Source organism: Odontesthes bonariensis, chromosome 17 (genome assembly GCF_027942865.1).
Source record: "Odontesthes bonariensis isolate fOdoBon6 chromosome 17, fOdoBon6.hap1, whole genome shotgun sequence".
Lineage (NCBI taxonomy): Eukaryota > Metazoa > Chordata > Actinopteri > Atheriniformes > Atherinopsidae > Odontesthes > Odontesthes bonariensis.
This window is the reverse complement of record NC_134522.1, coordinates 11,571,487-11,597,659: the sequence shown is the minus strand read 5'-3', so window position 1 is coordinate 11,597,659 and position 26,173 is coordinate 11,571,487. Positions and strand designations below refer to the sequence as shown.

At 42.3% G+C, this 26,173-nt stretch overlaps 1 protein-coding gene across 6 annotated transcripts in view; it reads right to left on the bottom strand.

Moving 5' to 3' along the window:
* Positions 1 to 23,700, bottom strand: part of LOC142366574 (AT-rich interactive domain-containing protein 1B-like) — a 171,635-nt gene extending 147,935 nt beyond the window's left edge. For 5 of the 6 annotated variants that reach the window (XM_075448511.1, XM_075448510.1, XM_075448508.1 and 2 more), the window contains exons 1-2: positions 22,181 to 23,700; positions 784 to 987 (exon numbers count right to left, since the gene is read on the bottom strand). In XM_075448511.1, the coding sequence (XP_075304626.1) occupies positions 784 to 987; positions 22,181 to 23,407 (1,431 nt within the window). In that variant the 5' untranslated portion in view covers positions 23,408 to 23,700. Of the gene's footprint in view, positions 1 to 783; positions 988 to 17,711; positions 17,845 to 22,180 lie in introns of all 6 variants that reach the window. The other variant, XM_075448513.1, reaches the window with a different exon arrangement.
* Between the last annotated feature and the right edge of the window lie 2,473 nt (positions 23,701 to 26,173).

Here is a 26,173-nt window from a genome sequence, read left to right as displayed (position 1 = left end):
GCAGTTTAACCACAAACAACACTTATGAAGCTAATTGTCATCCACATGCACACACACAAACAGAGACAATAAGTTCCATATCTATTCACAATGAGGAACACATATCATGCACACAACACACAATCATACTTTATCTTTGTATCACCATCCGTGCTAGCACACACATGCAAACCCTTCCAGTCCAAATGGGATTTACCGAAGACTTAATAAAGCAAACAGAAACACTATTGTCTCTAACACAGAACTTTTGTGCTAAAAGTGATAATATGACGTAGGCTGACAGTGCTCCTCAATGTTTTTTCTTTTTCCTTTTTTAATAACACAGAGCATTTCATACACACTCATAAGTAAATAAAAATGTATGCATACGCTCACATTCATATGTGAAGAAGTATATATCAAGTAAATAAGAGTAAAGAAAGAACCTCTTAACACACACACACACACACACACACAGCATCTAACTGTAAGAGCCAAAGGGAATTTAACGGAAACTGAGTGATGAACAGGACTGACACCACCACATGCCACGGTGTGAGATGTGCTGCCTGGTATTTTAGGCTCCATCTCAGATTGAACATGCCAAGCCTTCAGGGGAAAAAAAAAACAAAAAACGCTGAAGAACGTTCACAACGTGAAGCGAATGTCCCACTGTTACATCCCTTTTAATATTAGCAATGTTATAGGGAATGGCTCTGGAGAGGGGACTCTTGGCTGGTTCACAACACACACTGAGACACTCACACACGTTCACAGTTGTAGCCTTTTAGGTTGCTGACATACCTGCTGTTGAGGATACTGTATCCCACCCATGCCCAGTTGGCTCCTCCCCTGCATGCTCATTGGATACCGATGTGGAGGAGGCGATGTGTATGGCTGGCTGGGGGGGTAAGGTCCGCCCCCTGGCTGTTGGGGGGTGGAGTAGGGATTGTTGGCCATGCCATACAGCTGTGAGCGCTTCATAGCCATGAAGTCCATGGTAGGCACCTGTAGAGGTAGAAACAAGATTAACAATCTGTTACAAGCATTTTTCATTTCATTCATCCATCACAGTGCCCTAGATTGGCTAAGAGGCATTTGAATGATTGTATCTACCTTCTGCCTAGTGGGAACTCTAAACTAAAGTCCACTTACTCCAAACCACAGCCACCGCTGATTTATTTCAAAATTACACAACAAGTGGAAGCTTTAAATGAATGTTTACACATAATAAATTAACAACAAACGGAATTAAGTAAGCAAAAATGTTTATTGGATCGCAACTGGGAGCAAACTTTGTTGGAGGAGTGCCATAATAAAATGATTTCATTAAAAACCATATCTTTGTTTTAATGTCTGAAAAGGTTTTTAAAAGTATCGTAAATGTTGTTTAACGTGATGTGAAGCAATGGCAATAAAAATCCCTTGGCCTTGTTCCCACAACCACAGCTCAACTGTGCCAATAATTACTGTATGTTATGTATGCTCCTGTTTCAGTTGCTGCTTAGCTTATAGCAAACTGACAGAAAGTGTGGAACTATTTATAACATTCAAATTTATTCTCATATCAATTTAAAAGTGTTGATTTGATCCAGACTTTACATTACGATTGAGACAATGTATTTCAAGATTGCAAGTTTGAATTGAAGGAGGGAATTCATGGCAACCAAGTAGTCAATATCTGATCTCAAACAAAACACCTTTGGAGCTGGTTTCTTATATGAACAAACACACACAAAGACACACACACACGAAAAGAAAAAAAAAAAAAAACAGGAAATAGAAGAAAGGGAATGTGTCAAGAACAATTTATTCCATTGTACAGTAAGTATTTCAGAACCATTTCAGGGGTTGTTTGGGGTCTCAGTGAGTCATTGGAAAATTCCAGTACAGTGCATCGGGCTAATGCTAATCCGTCACCCATAGTTTGTCTCCCTGCTGGGCAGATAAAGTGACATTCTTCTCCCTCTCTTCTCATGCTTTCTCCCTTTTGTCTCTGCCATGTAGGATCATGAGTGATTTACGACATTTTGTTCCTGCTGCTTCTTACACACACTTTCACTTCTCCTCTCTCATCTTCCAACTAACCGCCCCCCTCTTCCTCCTCCGCCACCACCCTCCTCAGTTTCCTCTCTTCTCCCCAACTCAATATCACCTCGTCTAGTGTGGAGGAGAAATTGCTGCTGCCTCATATTGCCAGGTTAATATCGAGAAGACATGTCAGGGGAAGCGAGCACTTTATTCAGCAAGTTACGTGTGGACAGCCAAGGAACTCCAGCTTTAAAAAGCTTTTGCCTATTAAGGCATGTGCTTGGGATAGTTTGGACTATTTTACAGAGTACAGAGCAGAGAGAGAATGAGAGAAAAGAGAAAAAAAGAGTATAAGGCTGGAGAGAAATGAGGGATAAGATAGCTAGTGAATGAGAGATGATTGCTCTTGAGTGTTTAAAGTTATTCAACAGGGTGGACAGTGTGGCAGGAGTTTCATCCTGTCAAAGATTTGCTTCACCAGGATTTTAAATGCCTTTTTGATTGTTTAATTGTTTAACAGATGCACATTTAATTGTGCATCTGGGTAGTACCCTAATCACAAACTGACACTTACTGCTTATTACTTCATTTTGTTTCTCTTATGAAACTACAAATAGGTAAATTATTCAAAAGTTTGCAGATGCTAAGGTCACGGAATTCATCAGCAGAACAGAACTAAGAGAAATTACATAACCACAAGAGAAAACTGACTATTATCTGACAAAATTACTGTCAGCCTTTAGAAAAAGCACATTAGAGATTTATGATTTACAGTCAGTAAACGTAATTTATATTTGTTTTCTGAAAGAAAAATATGTTTTTATGAAATAGTGATGGATGAAGTTAAATTTTTTACCACATTGCATCTTTTCTAAGAGAAAACTTCATCACAGGCAGTGAAAAGCATGACTGAACAGGAACAACATATTAATTTAATTCAGAATGCAACTAAAGCAAACTAAACTTAATTAGTCATTAAGTGCATCAGAAATTAGTTACACCAACTGAGATTTGTTTTGCATACTCTTGATGTGCTCAAATGAATGCTTGTCATATGTTTCTAATGTAGCGATAAGAGTGTTTTTGATGAGTGAAGGGCACCACATGACCTGCTCAAACTGGACACCTGTACTAAGCAAAATTTGCTGTAAAAAAAAAAAAAACACAGACAATATTGAGTTTCCAGGGCACTGTGCCACTCATGATATGGGACAAACACATTACCCCCCTGCTCTTTCCAAACTACATCCAGTTCACCAATTCATCTCAAGAGGTCCTCCGCTTGCCAAAAAACGCTGAGAGCAACATAAGTAAATCCCCTCCCGCAGCTGCCAAGCATACACATGCTTGCAAAAAAAAAGAAAAATCATTAAATGCTGCACTTACGAAGGTACTGAACACAGAAAACAACTTCAGAGTTTTGGGAGCAGAAGAGTGGATTAAACACACACGCATGCACACACGTGCAAGCACATGTTAGCAGCAGATTATCCTACCGGCTGTTACTGATTTCACTATATTCCTCCCATCTCTCTACGGTTTTCTCACACACATTAAGGGAATTCTTTAATATATCACCCACAATCAGATTACATCTGATACATTGGTCTATCTTCACCACATGGCATTATCCACATCTGTCCACAAAATGAGATGTCAGCCCACTGCGTCCTTTTTCTAGAGATATGCCCACCGATTCCTTTGCTTAAAAAAAGTTCATGAGTCATTGAAAAACTTTTTTTTTTCCTCAACCCGGAGAAATGTCTACACTTTGGGAAGAAAAAAAAAGATGAATATATATAACACGGAGTGACTTGTGTTTGTGCCAGGTGGGACAGCAGATAAAAAAAAAAAAAAAAACTAGAGGGAATCAACAGAAATTGTTTTCCTTATTTTCTTCAAATGTGTTTTTCATTTTTGTTCATCTGGGCATGCCATTCAATTCAATGATGAATGAGATGGAGGGGGCATGGGAGACAATAGTAAATCAACAGCTAAATTTAAAATTCAATTTATGAACTCCTCTCCAGAGTTCTGACTCTTGTTTTTTTTTTTTTTTTCAAAACAAAACCATTAAAACAGAACATGGGTGAAATTACTGTGGGGTGAAACCAGCTAAATTGCTTCTCTGAGCTCAATCGACAGCATTTTTTATGTTGTGAAAATGATTTTACTCCCTCTCGCTTTAATGTGCTAAGTTGTTAATCAGAAAAAGACAAAACGCTCGACACAAAAGCCCCGGATATGTGGATTATGAGACGCACAGTGGGATCAAAGAAACATAAAACGATATTGGTAAATGGTTATTATTCCAATTCCATTTTGAATGAAGAGTTTTTTATTTTTTTAATTTAGCTTATCTGCTGACTTTTCTGCCATGTTGAATACATGTGCTGCAGCAGAACACCTACAAACACAGTTACCTGCAAGTGTGGCTACTCTTGTACCTTCACACTAGATGACCATATCATCACTTGCCTGCATAAGTCCTAAATTTAAAGTGTTAACAATCCACACACAGAGGCAAAAGTAACAGAGACAGGTTTAACCACTTAGCTGTAACAGTACAGTGAGCTACAGATTCCAGCCTTCAGGGCTGTATTGTTTCCACTAAAGACCTCCGTTTTTCTGACTTGAGGATCACGTTAGAGTCTATACAAACAACAATGCAATAAAAGATGTTCCTTCATATGTTCTTTACAGGCTACAAGCTGCTTTATGAGAAACACTAGTTCAGAAATTGGTTGAAGCCCAAAAGACCAATTCAGGGAACTATTTTGATCCTATATATCACCAGGTGGTTTATTGCTGTTTGGAGCAACAATTTCCTTCCTGTTGGATAGAAAAAGCTTTTTATATAGCCAGTTGGATGCAGTGAGTATCTGCACTCTACAGCTTTGTGTACATGGATACTCCTAAGGATGTGTCAAAAAAAAAAGTGGATTCAAATTTTCAGCCGTAAAGACCCATTTGGCAGTCACATGGTGCAAATTAATGCCAAGCTTTTAAAAGAGGCATCAAACATTATCATGTTTGAAAATTGGCCTCAGGATGCCTTTTTAGTATTGATTATCTTCTCTTTTTCTTAAATGGACCTCTGCAGAGTGCCAGCTTCAATTCCTGGGTAATGAAACCATTTTAGCCTGTGTATTTTTGTGAGGAGAAACAAATACGGATAATTATTGTCAACAGATCCTCTTTATCCTCTGTGCTGTGTGTGCCTCTGGAGATTCAACATGCTGCAGCCAGAGCCGGCTGGTCTGCTGGGACAATCAGCCTCATCTTTTATGTTATTTCTTCACACCATACAGCAGAGCACTCTCCATTTCTTTTTGTACTGCAGGGGCCTGGCGGTGCCTCGGCCTCCAGAACAAAGCTCCACATTTCAGACTTGGAACTCTGTGCATTTGGGCCTACTGTCTCTCACAGACGAAAACGGGAAAAAAAAGATGGGTAATGGCGAGAGGGGGAGGGAAAAATAGGAGAAGAGAGACTGCAGCAGTGGGCGAGTATAGATCAAGTTCCATTAATGTGTGCAAATTCCCCCGCTCCTGCTGACTAAGATTAGAAAAATTAATTTCATGGATGCAGAGACAATACTGATGTCATCAAGCGGAGAGGAGAGGAGCAGGGCGCTGTTAACTCCTCCCTGCCTGGCCTCCTTGAGGAATAGATCACTCATTAGTATCAGTTCATCACTTCATTTCAATGCCAGGATTCAAGCATGTCAACTAAATGCTAAATACTGACAACAAAACACAACACTTAGCCTCCCCATAAATCTATATCACCCTAAAAAACACAACTTATCATGTAAGAGTGTAGAGAGGTAGGTGCGTTGTGTGCATGTTGTCATTTGAGTTATGTCTTGAAACGCAATCTGATTCTACATCTCAGCATGCACGCCTTGTTAGTAAAAAGACTCATAACGAGTGACAGTGTGAAAAGTGGTGCTGGTCCGCGGGGAGCTGGGAAGAGCCAAATTGCGTTTCCTCAGCCCAATATTGCCTGGATGGCGCAGGCAGCTAGGCATGAAAGCTGGCTAGCAATGGGAAGCATGAAATTATCTGAGTAGAGAGGTGCAGGGAATGACAGCTTTAGAGGAGGTGGGAGAAACGTTTACATACACCATGTATGTTGAGAAAGAAAGGCAGACAAAGAGAACCCAGATAAGAAGGTGTTGTTATGCAGTGGACCAGCATGCTTTTGTGTTTGGCGCGACACGTGTAATTGCTCGCCCTCCTGCATCGTAATAGGAGCTGGTGATCGTGCCCTCTACGTTTGACACCAATATTTACACCCACACACAAACACATGCTCAGAAACCCCTCCTCCCATACGCATCAGGAAAAGTTGCCGAGTGTTCGTCTCGTCACGGCCAGGACCAAGACGTCATTAAGAGAAGGGAGGAGGGGATGGAGGAGATGAGAGGAAAGGAAGCGGAGGGAAGAAAAAGCGAGAGGCTGCTTCATCTGTCTCAAGTGAGATTGGGGTCACGGGGTCACCAGAACCCTTTTCCTTTGCTAAAGAGGCGTCAGGGAGGGAAAAAAATTGAGAAAATCCCAATGACAAAACAAGATGTGGCCGACATGCAAGCGACACGCCATTAAAGAATGAAAACAAATAAAATGCAATCATATGCAAACAGTCAAAGAAGCATTTGTGAAAGATTGCACTGCACACTGCAGATTTGGCAGTCAAATCTCCTGCTTGAATGCAGTTTTCCCAGATTGAATTCATTCAGATTTCCACTGCATAACAAGAAGGTACTCGGGATGAAAACAGATAAACATGCACAGGTTCAAGTTAGAGCATAAACTTCTTTTCCAGGGGACATTTCAAAGTGTTTTTCATGTTTAGTTAAAAATTAAGATTCCTCTACTCTGCTCTGCTGCGCCGCTTTGCATTGTTTCACTGTTTCTGCATCATACTGTTTTGTTTTGTTTTCCAATCAGTTCAAATATTTTGCAAAAATCAGCATATTTCATATTTTCATGATCAGAGAACCCATTAAAAAGCCTTTGGTAGTCCAACACATTTTTCAAAACAAGTACAAATCACACTTTCAGGAAATCAGTGCGTCTGGCCTATTTTCATATAATCTGCAACTGATGTGAAGACACTCAGTCATAGCGGTCAAGTGGCGCTGAAAAAGCTCATGTCATCCAAGGGCTTCGGTGAACTGAGAGGAATGCGCTCCTCTCAAACTTTCCTAGCCCGCAGAACCCCATAGAGGGATGCCGTTACACAACCAAATGAAAGACAGAAAAACGGGGCAGGAGGAAGCAAAATAACAATAACTCTGTTTGCCCTGAAGAGAGAGACCAGGCTTTTAGAGTAAATATGCTGCCCTTTTACATCCCACGTCTACCGGCGCCAAGCGGAAATGTTGGCATTAAATATGCAGGCTAGATTTCTTCCTTTTCGAGCACCTTTGCTAATGTATTGGTTTGTGAGGATAAACTGCTTTTCTGCTGCTTAGCTCATTTTAAACAAGGTCCTATCTATTGCCAAGTGTGTTTATGAATTAGCAATGGTTACTCATGCTATTGTGCTCAGAGTAGGGTGAAAATACATAAGCGAATACTAAGCGAGCAGACCAGCAGAAATTATGCTAAAGGGTCCTGAGGGGGCTCTCTCCTCCATCCATTAGTCTTCCTGTAAGGCAAAGCTTAACGAGGTCCTCAGGCTGGGAGGCTAGCCATTGAAAAAAAAAGGGATCTGAGTAAATTATGAATATGGAAGCATCTAAAGTGAGACCACAATAAGTCCCCCTCCCCCTTATTAAGCACTTTTCCATATTTCTTTCTTGAATTTGTTTGGCCCAAGTGAAAACATGTTTAGTTTTCATGTAATCAAACAGCAATTCGACATTATCTAAGAAAAGGAAGTTGTCAAATTAGGTCCCTTCTGTGGTGCAGTTAAAGAGGTTCCCCACTAAAACAAGGATGTACGTTCAGCCTGTGTGTTTTGGAGTCCTGCCCAGTCCCTCTGAGTGGAACCATCCATATTTCTCCTGCCGGTGATCCATCACTTAAAAACAAAAACACAAGTAAAAAACAGTTACCCTGACCTTCCTTCCTCGGGCAGATATCAGATACTCATTAAAAGTCACCCGAAACAATTTGAACCTAATTGATTTAATTATCGGACTCGGAACGACACACAAGGCCCCCACGTCTCATAGCTCAGCGGGAAATTTACAAAGTTAATTTGAAAAAAATTGATTTTCATATGAATACTTCCCCTTGGCTCAACTGCCATGAACGGAAATGGGGAGAGGTCTGTTGAAGCGCAGCAGTGGCGATGTTGAGTGCAGATGGGAACACAGCAGATTTGAACATAGGAAGTTTAGTTGGAAAATTGAATCCTGCTTTCAAGAACAGCGTGAATATGTGCGAATGCGTGGCCATGACAAATATGTAATAGCATGCTAAGCAACACACCAATATCTCTTCACCTTCTGACCTTGTACACACTCTCATAGCGCCACCACCATCTTGTTATTCCCCACAGCTCTATATAGCGGTCAAGGCAGCAGCAGATGTGGCCTTAATTTTCTTCTGTAATGAATGTGTGTCTCTATCACTCCACCCTGCTGTGAAGGCTTCTCCAGAAATGGTCCTCTGGACTTGGGTTAGGGGCCCTGTAAATAGGCTTCTCTCCCACCACCCCCCCTCCAGGTTACCCTCTGGGAGGCCTCAGGCTCTGTCAGCCCAGGCCAGGCCTCCCATCTCCTCAGCCATGACTAGGAATCAATCACCAAAGTTGGCTGGGAACATGAGGTGGGGGTGCTGGGTCGATCAATGAGGGGCTCTAGGCTTGTGGGAGCCCTGATGCATGGTCTGGCTGCACATACACACCTCTGACTCACACTGAACTCCACCATTTACTTCCATTATTGCTAAGCCCCAGGGCAGCTATGTTTATAGTGGACTGGCTGTGCCAGACCATATAAATAACATATGACTGAGAAAATTGAGTGATATTTGCAGTTAAATAGACTTAATTATATTTCAGCATGATTGTATTGAAAAAACAATGAACATCTCCTGCACTCGCTGGGTTTCTATCAACCGCACATTTTTTAATGCATAAAGAACAAAAAAAACAAACAACCGAACAGCACAGTTTAAATTATTAATACATTTTGCCATTCAAACAATGTAATCACATACTGAATTGGTATCAGGGCAGGCCAGTGTGACTATCCTGATCATTGTCTCACACATAGAACCTCGACCGACTTTTTAGGGTCAGGTTTTTATTAAAGGCCAGACATGGTGAAGGAATGTGTATATTTCCCGGGAGAGGCACTGGACACATGGTGAAATCTGTGTAATGCAGCCAGCACTCAGATGTAACGATGTGTTCATATTTGTGAAAGACGCCGGCTGTTTACCGGCTCTACAACGGCACTAACAAAGGTGAGCTAAGCATGTTTGTGTGTGGATTAAGACGATGAGAAATCAGTACTTTAACCAACTGTAAATGCACAGCATGTCTGTGAGTGTTTGCCAGAATCAGAAAAACATGTACTGTGTGTGTGTGTGTGTGTGTGTGTGTGTGTGTGTGTGCGCGATCAGTGTGTACCATCTGTGTCCAGATGTTGTGCAGAGAGCAGGCTGCGTGGACAACCAGACAGTTGGCAGGCCTTCTGACAAGCCTGTGTTCCTTATTGATAGAGGGATCACAGAGACAGAAGAGTCAGCCGTGCTCAGCTAGACCACAATATTGTCCTCTCTGCTGTTATTCATCTCAGCCAGCCAGGAGAAAATGGGATGTTCTGGGCCAAGTTTATAGCTGTCAGATCTGGGCCAAATAGGAGTTGAATGGGTTTCAAACATTTGGAAAACAGCATGAGGAATGTTTGATTTGTCATACAGATGCAGCCAGATTCTTGCACCAGAGCTAAAGAATTTCATTGTATTTCATTTCTAAAAAAGCATTTTTAATGCAGGTGATAAGAAAGCTGAGTCTTAAGTGCACTGCCAAGTACATCGGGGTGAACGGCAAGGACCAACATGTTGGCAGAGTGGTTAGGCCGGTTCCTGATTGTTATTATTTGACTTGCTGCAATCCTTCCAAGGCTTAATTCAGTATTTCTATCTGGTTATAAGGCTAGTATAGAAAACAAAATAAAATATCTAAAGACATTTTAGGACAACTTTGCTCATAAAAGTCATCTCTATGTATAACATGACAATAAAAAAGAATTAACTGAAGCTTAAACTTTCCAGCAGGTTACTTTGACTTTTTAAAAACACATTTGTTGACTGCTCAGTTTCCATCACTAACTTGCAAGACTACCTCCCTGACCCTGCACCCTGTGCCATATTTCTTCCCGGGTTCCTGCTAGAGTTATGGAGCAGGGCTGACATTTATGGAGGGCAGACCCTTTTCCAAAAGCTTTGATCCAGAAAGTTCTATAGCCTATAGTTTAGCTGGGGTCATGCATGAGGGGCAATGTGGGCAGCAGCGTGTGTAAGTGAAAGCACATTGAGCAACTCGTTTCAAGTGGAGCCTCAGTCATGAGGGTGCGTGTTGGGTGTGTGCATGTGTCTGCGACGGCTGTGTTCTGCCTACTTCTGCGAGTGTGAGACAGCAAGAGATAAACACATACTCTAATCCATGAGTGAATAAAAAGGCATAAAAATGAAAACAAGTGCCAGAAAACTGTGAATTGGAAACTCTAAAATTTCATCAGGCAATATAACGGCTTTCATATCTGTCATCTCTTTTATAAAACCCCTCTGTCCCGTATACAAATTATTCATGCCACCAGCTAAATGTATTCATACCATTCTGTTTACTTTATTACTCCACTTTTATTCGGCTCTTTTCCACACATTTGTTTACAAGAATAAAAGCCTACTCTGACAGAATTATCCCCTGCACAACAAAAATAAATCACAGCACTTGCACACACATCATTCACATTCAAAGAGCACGGCTAAATTATAGATGACCCCTTTCTCCCCAAATATGCATTTCATTAGCATTTCCTTCGCCTGTTGTCTTTTTTTTCCTTCTGAACGCCTGCGCACACGGCCCACTGATGTGTGTGTGGGTGTGTGTATATAAGACTGGAGAATGGGAACAGACTTGTAGCAAAGCAGGACGCGTCCCCTTTCCCAAGCCTAATTTAGGATTCAATTACAATACTCTTTAAAAAGCGTCGACTTCGCAATTAATTATTTCAAGATTAGCCTGACAGTAATGGGCCTCCCACCGACGCCAGCTAGCGTTAAGACTGGCCACTCTGTCTCTCAACATACATATATGTATGTATATATATATATATATACACACATACACACACACACAGTATATACCTTTCACTTCCTATCCTTATCCCCTTCAATCTCTCCCCTTTAGTCTTTGCACACCCTCTCTATATTTCCCTCTGCTGAGGAAAGAGGAGATAAATCTACCTCCTGCTCTCTCTGTCTTTGTCCTTTATTTGTTCTGTCCCCTCTCTTTGTTCTGTTACACTTAGTTTATTTTCATGTTCTCTTCTTTCCCCCACTTTGTTACTTTGTTTTGTGCTTGGATCTCCTTGCCGCTTGTCATGCAACTGATATTGCTTCAGTGCAGCGGACTGCTTTTTGTGAGCCACAGGGGCCTTATTCTCCCACATCCTCCTGCATCCCGAGGAAACGTTGACAGATGAGCCCCACAATAGTGTGCTCACGTGCATAAATACTCGTGCACCCATACACTTGTGCGCATGCACAATAGGTTGTCAATGCGGCCGCCAGGCGTAAGCAAAAAAAAAAAAGAGAAAAAAAAAAGAAAAAGAAAAGTCGCTCTCCTCCACCCGCTTTGATTGGAGCCAAGCGAAGCATTTTTTCTCCCACTTCGTCTCCACCGCTGCTGCTGCTTTTCCTCCCACCAGCACCCCCAACCCACTGTGTTTTTTCTTGTTCCTTCCTCGTTTCAGAAATGAATGTCATCATCCATCCCTTTCCTCCCTCCGCCACAACTCCCACCCGTCACCCTCGGGCAAAACTCAGCCCAAGCCCCCGATTCTGTTTATTTAAATATTTGATATGTAAGCAGTCATAAAATAAATGTCAGAGGAGGGAAAGGGAATGAATATCTGGGATGTGGGGAACAAGACCATTATGGGTAATAATTTCTGTTGTATACGTCGCCCCCACAGTGTAACACCCCATCCCTCCTCAACACTAGCACACAGACAAACCTGCACTTGACAGAGCCTGGAGATGCTGAAACAACAGGGGAATATAGATAGAGCAGTGGCTTGAAAAGTCTGAACATGTGTGTGTGTGTATATCGCAAAGGTAGAGATGCAACAGCTACACACACACAGAAAAACACACTTGTTCGACTGGTGATATGGAAAATAGGCCCTCCCATGCACAATTGACTTCTAATACATTGTATACACCTCAAACCATCCATTTACCAGGCATTGCAATTTCAAGGGCTCTGAAAGCAGCACTTTGGCAGCACTCTGCAAAATACCTTACAAAATCTTCAGCCTTTACAAATGCTCTCTCCCTCTGTCTCTCTCAGAAACTGCCAATTCTGACATGTCTGTTAAAATAAAAAATTCAACCATGTTTCCAGGTATACTGAATACTGATTTACTAACTTGCCAGAAATTCCATGCTGGGGACAAGGAGAACGCAGTGCTGTTTACTTTTCAGACACCCTGCCAACAGCACCATTATGTACATGCTCCCGTGTAAGTCTCCCAACTGGTGACACCCAAAGGATTACATGCCTGTGACAAACAAGAACTGATGAAAAACGGGAAGTAGGTGGGTTGAGTAAATCAAGTACTAGAGGAAAAGGAGGCAGAGGAAGAGCACACATAGAAAGTCTCTTACCAAACAACCTTGAATTTCTCCTTGTCGTGAGATGCTGAAAAACAGCAGAGATCAGCACAAAAAAAACAAACAATTAAAAACAAAAATGATCACACGATGTTCATAAGCGCTCACGGTATATTGGCTTGGCATTTTGGGGCCTTTTTATGCTAAGACCTAACAAGCTCCCTGGCCACACCAAAAGGGCGGTAGGAGAGAAAGTGACATCGCATCAGGGGTCAAAAGTCAAAGAGAAGTATAGCAGGCCATTGACCTTGTCACCTCTAATTGTTCAAACGTGGGAAAGTTTGTATAGCTGCACAAGTATGGTTTTGCCTTATAATAAAGGTGTAGCACACACACACACACACACACACACACACACCTCAGACATCGCACAAACTCCACTACTACACTTAAAACTCACATACACACAGTAAACCTGTTGTCATTACATTAAATACTGTATATATACACATTAAAACATTCAACCATACACACACATTATTTCACATATTTCATCACACAAATATAACCGTTCCCCAAACCCCAACATTAAAATACAAACATATAATCTAAAAAGGTTCATGTACGAATACGCAAATTTCCACAACTTCATAGCTAAATCTCTGTCGTACTCATGCGCCCTGCTCCCCTCTGCCCCCTCCAGAGTCCAGGTCAGGGTGCCCTCTGGAGTGCTTCACCTTCTCCATTGTTAATTACCACTAATTGGCCCAGCTCGTTTCCCCCCCTGCTATAATGGAACCATTTATCTTTACTTCTTAATGAGTAGGCCGTGTAGTCACCAGACAAGGTCACCCACAACTAGCATCCAAAAGACAGAGACTTGGAAACAGCTGAGGGGAAAAAGAGAAGAGACAGAACAACAGGGCACAGGCGAGGGGTTGTTTTTCGCTTTAAAATACACAGGAGAAAAAAAATGAATTTGCAGAAGTTTCCACACATGACTTGGCTTTTTGAAATGTGGCCCATGTGTAAAAAAAGAAGTTGAGAAATGCCTCTGAGCTGTGGGAGTCTGCAGCGCCCAATGAAAACCACAACACATGCAGGGAATTTCCGAAGACAGACTAATTAAAATACAAATTATGCGAGTGAAAACAATAGAGCCTTAAAAAACAATGCTGAACCAGTGCAGTCAAACGGAGCTGTAAATATAAAAAGACATTTTTCAAAAGGCACTGAGAGCCTCCTTTCTGGCTTGTGCACATGTAATTATCAAAACAATCACCCCAACTGTCGGCTCAGATTCCAGCCTCAGTGGGTGAGAGGGCAATGTGTGAGCAGCCTGAACCACCATAAAGCATCTAATTAACACCTAAAGCTTTAATATTAGATCAGTGGCTGATTTGTATGCATGTCTGTGGAGATCCCAAAAGAAAGTGAGTTTCTGCTTGAAAGATTGACTTAAATAACTTCCCAATAATGGATACTTTGAAACTATTGCTCAGGAAAGCTTACACTTCTCATTGACACTGCAGAGAATATGGATAAAGACTTCACTTCTCATCAGAAAAACACAGACTGTTGCCATATGCACACAGGGAGCCAGCAGGTCAGATCTGACAACAATCAAACATTATCTTACATCTGTCTAGTGAGTAAGCAATCCAAGATTCAGGTCTCTGCCCGACAACCAGAGATTGTTTTGGGTCTTTCCATCAGACAACTGCCATTGTGTTGTGGTTCCCCCAATAAGTCTCATGCAGTGTAGCGGAAGCATGAGCAGTCATGTGCTCCTGCAGAGCTGCGATGATGGGCCCAGCACGGCAATGCTTTGCAAATGGGACAGTCTTCGATGGATTATGTTAATGTGGTATTCCACACTCCCCTCTGGCATGTGTCTGACATTACAGTAACCTTTGCATGTTTAGCCAACAGTAACTATGGATGTTCATTGAGCAGGGGGGTGCACACGCGTGCATGCCCTTAGAAATGCACGGAATCACACAAGCACTGTTGCACAGGGAGATTAACTGTGCGCAGCAAACATCTGCTCCTGCGATTCGTATTGATATCCATTGGAGGAATTAACATCCTAAAGAAATACGACATTCCAACTGCAGAAGTTCACTTGTGTTGTCGATGTCTAATCCAGTTCATCCGGTTTCTGTCAAAAGGAGTGGCTGGAATGTTGAACACAAGTCTGGCCATATCACAGAGGTATAAGAAATAAGGGAGAAATACCAAGACTAAGTACTCTATTCCACACCCACTGCACCAAACCAAATTTCTAACACAATCTCTCATCCCACATACAGTATTTCCAGTGAGTAGTGTGAAATATGCATGTGTGTGTCCAATGTGCATATGTCTGTGCACAGGAAAGGATGTGGTGAGCAGTTGCCTCCTAAATTGTTAAGATAAAATTGATCTAAATGAAGTAGCATCCTGCCAGGAGTGACCACAAGTGTCCTTTTGTGACCAGTGTCTATAAATTACCAGTATATTCCCACACACATACTCCTAGCTGTAATGGACTTGGAATGGGTTTGGTGGGAAAAGTGAGGGATGACAAGAAGATGTTGTGGCCAGAGAAAATACATGGTTCACTAGTCAGCAGGGAAGACTGATGCGCACATATCATCCTAGGGTCAGGCAACAGGAGCAATAAAATCCCACCCGACTTTGAAATCTGGTGGCATGACAAGCTTCACACATGATCTTCTCACTAATCTCAATCATGCACACACTGCAAGAACTGAAAATAATGGTACATTGCACACTAAAAGATATTCTCCGGATTGCTGAGCCAGAGGCAACAGTCGAGTAGCAGTGAACAATTTCACATAATCTCGCATAATCTCTGGGGAAGCAGATGTAAACAAAATAGAAATTGGCAGAGAGATAAAACAAAAGTAGAAGGTTCAGAAAGTCTACACACATCGTCTATTCCTCGAGAACTGGAGGTCAGTTTTGTAAATGGAATTGCTGAGCAACACAGACTGCTGTCAATATCTCAGATTTTATTTATCTTTTTTTTTTTTTTTTTAAGAGAAAATGCTTGATACCTAACAGCTTCAATTAGCCTGAAAGTAGTTGGAGGGTTTAAGATTATTTCACATTACTTGAAGAATACTTCAGACCAGCTTTCTCCTAAAAATGTCATGAGCGGTGAATCAGGGACAAGTGGTCGTTGCTCCAACAGCTTTGTGGGGAGCGAAAGGCTAGACTCTACAATTCTGAATAATGTTTGAGGTTTAAGGTTGGATTTTAGGATTAGAATTAGGTTATGCATTTACTTGTGATTACCAATGACAGGATAAAGGCCGAGGTAATGCATTACATTAATGTTATTAAAGGATGTATGTATTTATGTATGCAAGTGTGGACATGACAAAAAAGGAATTTGGGGCTCAGGGAGAAAAAGACAGAACCCAAAGATCCAGATAAAACTGATTAACAGAGACTCGTTGCATTGTTCATGTACCATCTTTTCTATTTTTGTTTCTCTGTGCTTCAGAAAGGACACAGCACCGTGCCGGTTGTGTTTAGTTTGTGGGTGCTTTTTTTTTTTCCTGGCTGAGCAAAATGGTCCCACCATGCCAGCAGTGATTAGGATCAACTTAAACCAAACAGCAAGATGTGTGACTGGAGCGTAGAGCCTACAGTCTGGCGGAAACACTGAGGAGTGCAGAGGCTTTGATGTGTAAAGTGACAGATGATGGCAATGATGATGATGATTTTCTCACAGCCTTATAAGAGGATGGTGACGGCATGGCACTCATACATGAAGTTAAACACACACAATTATAGGCTTCAGTGTTTTGCATCGCACTAAAAGCAGAAATCTCTGAATGTTTTCTGAATCGTACATAAAACATGGGGCTGGATTAACTAAATATGGAAAATTTGGATCTTAAAAATACTCAAACTGCAATCCGCTTCAAGTTTACTTAAACGGTTCTAATTGTGTGATAGAATTTTAGGAATAAGACAAAATTCAAGGCTGAAGCTAAAAGCTATAAGGAAAACTGTATAAAATTGTGGCTGACCTGAACTGTTTGTCCATTAGTTCTATTATATAGAGAAAAGACTTGGATCTTAAAGCTGGTGGACTGATAATCAATTGCTCATTTCAGGAGGAATTTAGGGTTAGTTTCACCATCTCTTCTTCTTTTAGCCATTGAGGAGAAAAGGTCAGTGCAGTTTGGTATAGGGCAATGTTTCAGCGGCAGCTCACAGATCTGTTCAGTTTTGTGTTTGAATATTGGACAGGATGTGCTTGCTGTCTAAATACCTCTGAACTGACAGCTGGTCCCTTGGGAGACCTAGCTACAGTAGCTACTAAGAGTCAGGGATAGAGAGGCAGATAAAAGAGTGTATTTACAGAAAAAAAACACAAAGAAGAATAAAGAAACAGCTTCAAAAGTGAAAGTAATCAGCATAGGGGACCATCTGTTTAGTGTATACGGTTATCTACCATATATCTGAGAGAGAGAGAAAGAAAGAAAGAAAGAAAGAAAGAAAGAAAGAAAGAAAGAAAGAAAGAAAGAAAGAAAGAAAGAAAGAAAGTAGATAAATCACACCCCCTCCACTGGGACAGATGGAGAAGAGAGGGGGTTTCTTCTATTTAGGGGGTCCACGTGGCTAATTAGCATTTGTGAAGGTCGGGATGGGGGCGGTGGTGAGGTTGAGGGAAGTTAGGGGCACCGCTACCTGGCACAATGCCCGCCACTCACACACACACACTAAGATGGGGAGATAAAACATATTTGTGTGAATGTTTGAAGCCAACAAGTCATAAATACTTACTTTTCCTCACTTCGTTCACAAGAATAAAGTGGGGTGAGATCCAGAGGGAGAGGATTTTAACTGTGCTGACATTTGCCAGAGTTCACTTACTGATTCTCTGTCTCTCTCTTTCTGTCTCTGTAAAGTCGGCCAGGCCCATTCCTCAGAAGTCAGCAGCGCTCCATGTGACTCACTTCAAATATCGCCTACATTTCCACAACCCTGGCCTTCCGACTGTCTCTCTCTGTTCACAAAGGAAGGCAGACAGCAAGTCCTAAATTATGATGTATGGAGAAAAAAACTATTTCAACACTATTCAAATCCTAAAGGCCTTTGTATTTAAGATTTGATTTGAAAAAGCCAACAACCATTTCTACTCCAAAAGTTTCCCATGCCTTTAATGGATTCATATCTATAATGTTCACAGAGGAGGCGAAGCCAGCTAATATATAGCTGTGTCCGACCGCAACCAGACTTGTATTAAATTCTAAAAATAACAGATCCTCAGAAAGGTTGAGCAATCAAATCAAATCCAAAAAAACCTTGGACTATTTTATCAAAGTGAAAAAGTTAAATTCTCCCATGTGAACAATGAACTTTATTCCTCAAAACTGCTTTGGTTTCTATTTTTCTGCTCTCCCCTGACACTGTCAGTTCAGATAAGACAACTGAGAAACAGCTGACACTAAATTAACGCCCTCTCAGAGTAATTAAATTCTCTCTTCAGGGCATTTACACACCAACCTTTGACTTACGCGGATGTTATGAATGCAGAGGGAAAAATTAAAATTACAATTATTTTACGAGCCAGCTAATAATACACAAGTTTACATCCAGTGATGCAACCGGACAGTTATTTTGCGTTTTCCTAATTCTTCTAGTTTTTCAAAATCAGAATTAATTGGTGATATGTGGAAGGTGCATGCAGACCAGGGTTATCCCTGGTCTGCCAATTACCTAAGCAGACTCCGGGTTTCATCGGTGGAAGAAGAAAAACGTTGCATAGGCTCTTATCGGACACAACAGAGCAAATTAAAATTTCACTCCAGTGTTGCTAATCGGCGCTGGCTGGCCAAGACAGAGATGTAAACAAAACAACATGAACAAACGACTGACGGAAGGGGCAGAGAGCAGAAGGAAGGGAGAGGGGGGAACATTGTGAGAAGGGCGGGGCTGTGGCTGGACTGCTTAGTGCTGACTAAAGGGCTTCAGCCTGTTCATTCTGGCACAGACGATCAAGACCAGACACACACAAACAGAAAAATCTGATGGCATGTCCAAAAATAAAGTGAGGCACGCACGCATCTTCGGGCCCATTTCCCGACCGGACCCAATGGGCCGTCCGTCTGATGCAGAACATGTTCTATAAATTAAATTGCAGCAGCCACAGTCAGGCCCATCACTATGCACGAGGCTCCCTGAGATAGCTGCATAATACAAAGTGACATTGATGCATTGCTCCCATTATAAAGTCTTTGTTCATATCACACTAATAATTCATAAGAGAGAAATGTAAACAGTATGTACGCTAGAGCAATGCAAGCATGGATCATTTCAAGGTAAGAACATTACCAAGGATGGGATTGGGTATAGTCTTTGATATGTGGAGCTACTGAGCTTTGATTTCAATTCGGTAAAAACAAAAACAACAGCAAAACATTGATCGTAATAGTGATAATTTAGTGGAAACTGTAGACATCCGTTCGTTTTCATTTCTTTGGGTCAGATTTGAAAAGAGTTGCTGTTGTAATTATCTGAGCAGCACCATTTCTCACTCACTAAGCCCTCATTATTATCTACTAATTACTTTTACTGTTTTGTGTGCGCTCTGATTAGTTTAAAACAGACAGATACTTGTTACGCATAATATGAGACATGAAAGGTTTCATTTATGATGTAAGCTGAAGTAAGTTATTAAGATTACACATATACTGGTATAACATCGCTATAGGTGCATGAAGAGGAGAGGGAAACAGCTCAGATGTAAGACAATCATTCCGGCAGCAGGCCATAAACTGAACATAGCTCAGTTTTTACCATGATTTTATAAATTAGTACAAGGTAATTGTTCATGAAAATTCCGGTTCTACACAAGCTTTTAAACATCTCAGGCATCTCTGAGGTATGCACATACAAAACACGCACGCACAGCAGTAGGTTTGTGTCTTCATTGTGGTGAATGGCCGGAAAAGTGAGTGTGGCGAAGGGGACAGCAGTGTAAATGAGGTACGCTTGTTTCGCTCACAGCTTGCTCCTGACGAGAGGCAGTGGGGAGGGAAATTGAATTTGAAAGAGGGGGAACTGTGCCAACAGGTGACAGAGGGATGCTTTGACCAAACGCATTCTAAAGTGAAGCGCAGACATACCACGGGGCCAATTTGGAGGCAGTATTATGCACTACACCGCTCGCCTTTTTCACACAACCCGTCAGTACACAGGAGAGCAGCGCTGCATCTCTAAATATGAATTAAACATATGGCTTTTGTAGTATGAATGTGCTGTTGTTGAAATATTGGTAGAGTCAAGAAACAAATAGAGTAGCACATGCATCTACCCCTTAAGAGGAAAGGTGTGAAAAAGAAATAGAAGTATAGCACTAATTGTTGTACAGGACTGGTTTGTGAAAATGATGGGTACTAAAAAAACAGCCTTTGAAAAGCATGAAAAATAGTTCACAAAACTATGTTTTGATTCAGTATTAACAGTAACAGTTTTTGATGCATTTAAATACTAAACAACAGATCAAAACACAGTCACGAATAATTATTGTGCTAAGGAGTTAGATTACTGTGTGTTTCCAGTGACCATCTTAGCATAATTTGATACAATCAATTCAACAGCAAAACCCTCCCACGCTAAAACATTCACCTAATTTCCTCAGCATCCAACACAAATTGCCTTTGATTGAAACAATGTAGGCTAATGAACTCCTTTTGTTTTGCGAGAGGCAGACAGTACAAACCACGCTCAACCTCCTTGCCCTCCAGTCGTCCAGATGTGCCATCCAGCGGTGCGCATAATTTTGTGCAACAAAAACAACTGCAAAATTATGGCTCTTCTGGAGAAACACAGTGATGCTTTGCTCCAGAGTTCTGAACTGGCAGCTCCTCCCTCCCCAGGCTGCTGGTCTGCGTGCTGTTGACATCAGAAAAGTTGCAGCACAGAGTTTGGGGGCCATCTAAGGACCCTTGAAGGCAGTACCCCAAACAGCAAGAGGAATACCTGAATAATTAGTTTCACTTCTATCCTTTCCTCAACTATGGTGAAGGCATTCAACCCCATCTGCAACGACGATAAAAGTAATCTTTAGAGATAATTGTGTAAAACTGTGATTGGGAGTAGGAGTACCTCTGAAACAGTGAGTCTTTGCTTTCATTTCCAAATGGAAACTGATTATATTGCACAAACATCTAATATAAAATTACATGGTTTAAAAAAAATTTAACAAATGCAAGCAATCCTCAAAATATTGTGTATTTAATTTAGCTCTTCACTTAAACACAAGAAGTTATCTATTTTTTTTCTTATGAGTTTGACTTTGCAGCCTTTTGTATATCAGTTCAGTGTAAAAAAAAAATAAGAAGAAGAACAGGATAACCTTCATACAATGGCTATTTTTTTCGTTGGACAGCCTGTAAGTCTGATTATTCCCATAAGTCCTGAATGCAGCATCACTACAGCGCCGTGGCCAAAGAACCCTGCAAAAAAAAATTTTTTTTTCCTGAATGCAGTCTGCCCAGCGGGCCACAGAGAGCCAATCAGATGGCAGACTGGGTGTCAACTTAGAGCCAGGAGCACGCGGAGCTTTTAGCCAGTTTACCTCCACTATTCAAATTCTGAACAGAGCTGCACGGGAATAAACGAGGCGCAGCGAAGCGCACCGAGACACGGAGCGCACGGAGCTCACGGAGACGGACTGGCGAGTTTTCAACAGCCGCAGTGCCCGACTGACATTTCAAAACAGCCTAAAACTAAATATTCAAAATCACAGTTCGTTTGCCTTTATTATAAATACTGATGGACCTTTTCTTTATGAATATTCCACTTTGTTCCACGTACAGCGCAAACACACTTTGTCCTCATAACAGGGCGTTTCGCAACGTGTCGACTCCACGTCGGCAGAGAGGTGAATCTACCCAAGAGTTCTTTTTCTGCAGAATAAAACTAAGGATGAAGCAACAAATGCACTGCTGAACCATGAGCCGTTTAAATTCGGTGAGATAAATAATTAATCACTTTAATATGTATGGGCTTATCATTTTTTTTCCAATAAAGACAGTTCTTTTTAAACAAATAAATGTTTCCCCCCCTTTTTCCTTTTGCATGACTCTATTGAGCCTGCAGCTCTGACAGTCATAAATCACAACCGTGCGCCTGCAGTGGCGTTTATTCTACATTCAAGTCCATTTGAAAAACATGTAGGCTAACTTTCATATATTCAACATCAACACTCCAGCCCACACTACATCTCATGCCACTCTATCTGTGATCCACGCGCGCGGCATCTGGTACATTTTTACTGCAGCGCTGATGAAATCATGTTCACCACTGCGCACGTGGCTCAAGTTTCCAAAACTCACCTGGGTCCTGCCGAGGCCTTGCCCTCCGTTGACTGGGTTCATTGAAAGTGGATGGTTTCTCTGCTGCCCTCCCCAGTGCGCCGAGCTGGCTCCATACTGGGGCCCCATGTCTTTCCCCAAGCCCATGCTGGCTTGCTGCTGAGCCGTGGGGCCGCTGTAGTCTTGATAGGCACCTCCATAACCCCGCATCATTGGGCTTGGGGATGTCAGCAGCTGATTGAGGGTCGGGGTGGCCCCTGAGGGGTGCTGCTGCTGACTTTGTCCCGGGTACCTCTGGAAGCCACCCGAGGCAACTCCCATGGGAGACTTCCCGTGGCTTGCTGAGGAGTTGCTGCCCATCATCATGTTCCCTGGTTGCCGGCATCCAGATGGGCCCATCATCCCGTAGGCCCCGCCGCCGTAGCCCGCCCGGTACGCTGAGTACTGGCTGTACTGACTGTTGTGGTAACCTGCTTCGTGTGAGTTCTCCATGCTGTTATGTGCCGAGGAGTGCGTTATCCCCATCCCACTGCTCTGTTGCTGCTGTCCGCCATGTTGATCATAACAGGGCCTTGACGTATAATAGTTGTTATTAAACTCAGAGTTGTTACTTGGTGGCCCCAAGTTCGACTGTTCAAACCTACCCATCATCCTCTCCGAGGGTTTGCAGGTGAGGTCTTCCTCACCTTTACCTGGCATATGTTGCTGCTGTGACTCCTCCTGCCCCCCCAACAGGTTCTCTTTGCCACCATGGTGTTGGTGTTCCATACTTCTGTCCCCACGGGGAACCTGGCCGTTGTTGTTCACGGTGTTGTTACTTTGAATCTGTCGCTGCTGATGTGGCGCAAACTGGCCGAATTGCGGCAGCGGCTGCTGCTGCGGCGGGTGAGACTGCGGGGGATCTCCGCTCCCCACACATTTCAGCTTGTGGTTGGCGATCAAACCCGTTTCCATCGACGAAGTGTTTGAATTCGACACCGACGCGGACGTGAGGTTATTCCGAGCCTTGTCGTGGCAGTCCGCTGCGTTGTTACTCGTGGAAGTTGAATGGACCATGCTGAGCTCGTTTCGGCGGTGATGGTCTACATTATTCAGAGTCCCGTCGCCGGCACCCAGCATCGGTCCAGTTCGCTGCACGGTCCCTCCTCCTCCGGATTTCCCCGAATTGAGCTCCGGTCCCAAACCGCCGGCTAATTTCTTATTCTTATTATTAGTTCTGGTCGGAGCTGATGCCACTTGCGCAGCCATGGTCACTCCAACATCTCAGCGCGCAGTGACAGCAAGCCCCGACCAGCCTTGCCTACAGAAAATAACACAGGAGAGGAAGAAAAACACAAGCAGGGAGGTGAAAAATATATTCAATGAGAAAGCTATCTTTTTTCCCTAGCGCTGGTGTTGCTGTAGTGGTGAAATGGTGCGTCAGTGAGGCTTCATGTTGAAAGTTTCTCTGCCAGGTTTAAACGAAACTTTTTTCTTCCCCCCTCCGCCTCTCCTCCATCCCGTTTCTCAGTAATATGTAGCAGCGTCTCCCGGAGCCCTTGTGGCCCAGCATGGCATGAGCGAGAGCGGGCTCTACCAGTTTATCCACCTCCGGGGCTCCAGCGCGTCTCACATGTAAAATCCGGACTGGAGTACTGAGCCATTACACACTCATGCATCTTTATCTCTCTAATTAGATTGCTTTGCGTGTTATATTTCCAATAAATAAAAACAGTGTGATATTATATTATAGTTATATATGAGTTGCAATACTCTTTTTGATATCAATACGTTTAGATCTCTTTTAATAGCACCTCACAAAAAAAAAACATTTCTAACCCTTATTTGCATTCGATTTCCCAACGGTAATGACATATAATTTCCAATTACGCACATAGTTTGCCTTACCACTTTACACCGGCCATTCAAATAGAAACTGATTATAAGTTTAGCCTTTTTCGAGCTGTTACTCCATTATCCAGATCAGCTTTTCCCTCTCCCCACCTTCTCTGTCCCTCGGCTCAAGCCAGTTTCTCTGCAGCTCTGACAGCAGTCGGACACGCAACCACAAACGCTATGCAATAACGTTACGATCGGAATACGAATATGATCGCACTTTACAACAGCCATAACGGCGTAATATCACCGTTTACACGCTCCAATCACTATTTCACAGCTAGAAAAAGATGAATACTCCCCTGCAACAAAGAAGCATATATCCTGTAACAAGAAGGAAAGCAAACAATAATTTGAAAAACGTGACTATTCGACATGACTGTAGATAAAAGCTGTCAGTCATAATCACCATTAAGTTCAGTATTCTAAATATTGTAATATGATGGATCTTAAAGGTAACCCTAATTAAGGCTGCATTCTTTAATTCCCCTCAAAGATGTACTTTATCAAAGATGGACTTGTCTGAAATTATAATGGAATTAAAAAAAGAAGAAGAAAAAAGCAACCCCAGGCTGCAGTGTAGGACCACACAAACGCAAAGTCTACAAGACATTCTATCCCATCGATGGTATTCAAACATGAATGCAAAATAGTGCTTAGTAAAGAAGCCAGGGTGTCTGTTGGGACTTGAATGAGCAGAGGGTCTGCTTTGATGAGATCAGATGCATTTGATCAACAGAGGGAGCTGCGGATGAAAGAGGGGTGGAGGGGAGGATGGAGGGTGGGAAGAGAGGGGTTTGAGGATGAGAGTTGTGCTGAGGATGGCCATGATAATGAAGATGAGTGGCTGTGGTGGGAACAAATGTGAGGAAGATTGTTATGCCAGCGATGGAAGTAAAGATGACCAGTATTGACATGATGATTATAGAGGTGGCGACAGTTATATCTCTCATGCTTCATGTCGCACATGTTGAAAACAAGGTGGCACAAGTCACTTTCCCCTATAGTTTTCATTGTGTTTAGTGCGAGGGGATTCACTAGCAGCTACGTCCATGACAATGGGAAGACCCCTGCTGGAGATACAGTGTTAGTACAAGCTGAGGGTTAAAAAATAAAAAGTATTTGAAAACATGTTAAAGCACTCCTTGTTGTTTAGCAGGTCATTGGTAAAATTAGTAAAAAAAAAAAAATGTAGAAGCATTCACATACAAAAAGAAAAAAAAATCCCAAATTCATAGAACTGCATGACAGCAAGAGGCTTAATTCCACATTTCCTAATGGAGCTCATTCATTGGAGACAAATAAAAGAGAGTGACATCCCTGGAAACCTTTCCCAGCCGCTTGTCTTTATGAGCCCATATGGCAGAGAATAAAAGCAATAATGCTGTTATGGTCCAACTACAAATTCTCCATGGTGTTCGGATTCAGTATGCTCAGGCCCAGCCTATAGCATCAACAGGACCAGATGGCTATTTATCTACAGGGCACCCTGAGAACACATCATATTTACATCTTAGGTTCATGTAAGTGCGAGAGGGAAGCCACACAGGTGACAGAAAATGGCTGTCATTAGTGTGGATGTAAATGTATTTATATAATATAAATTCTATATAGCTTTTCATTTTGCTGTTTAGGTGCCACAATTATGGATTCACCACTGGTAACATGCACATTTTCTGATTAGAACAAGCCAAATGCACACCCTTCCTGCTTTCTGTGCTTTGTACACATGAGGAATCTGGCTCTCATCAGCGTACCAGATCAAAGCCTCAGCACTGATCTCATCTAGAGCAACGCTGAAGCTGACAGTGAGGGGACCTGAGGCATTAGCATATTCTATGATGGCGCCCAGCTTTTCAAGCTGTAGCCTCGGCTACAGCGCTGGGTGTGCCACGCTGTGGCTTTGCAACTCTAATTTCCCTTTCTTGCTCATTAAAAAAAGCCCACTGTTCTCCTATTAATTCGCAGACACACTGATCTGTTTGAAAGCCAAGGATGTGTGTGTGTGTGTGTGTGTGCGGGAATAGGGAGGTGGGGGAGGGCAATGGCTCAGCGCATTTGCATTTATGTTTAATTTATAACCTTCAGGGGCCCCCTGATGCAGCAAGATTGAAACAATAACTCCAGACAAACACAGGG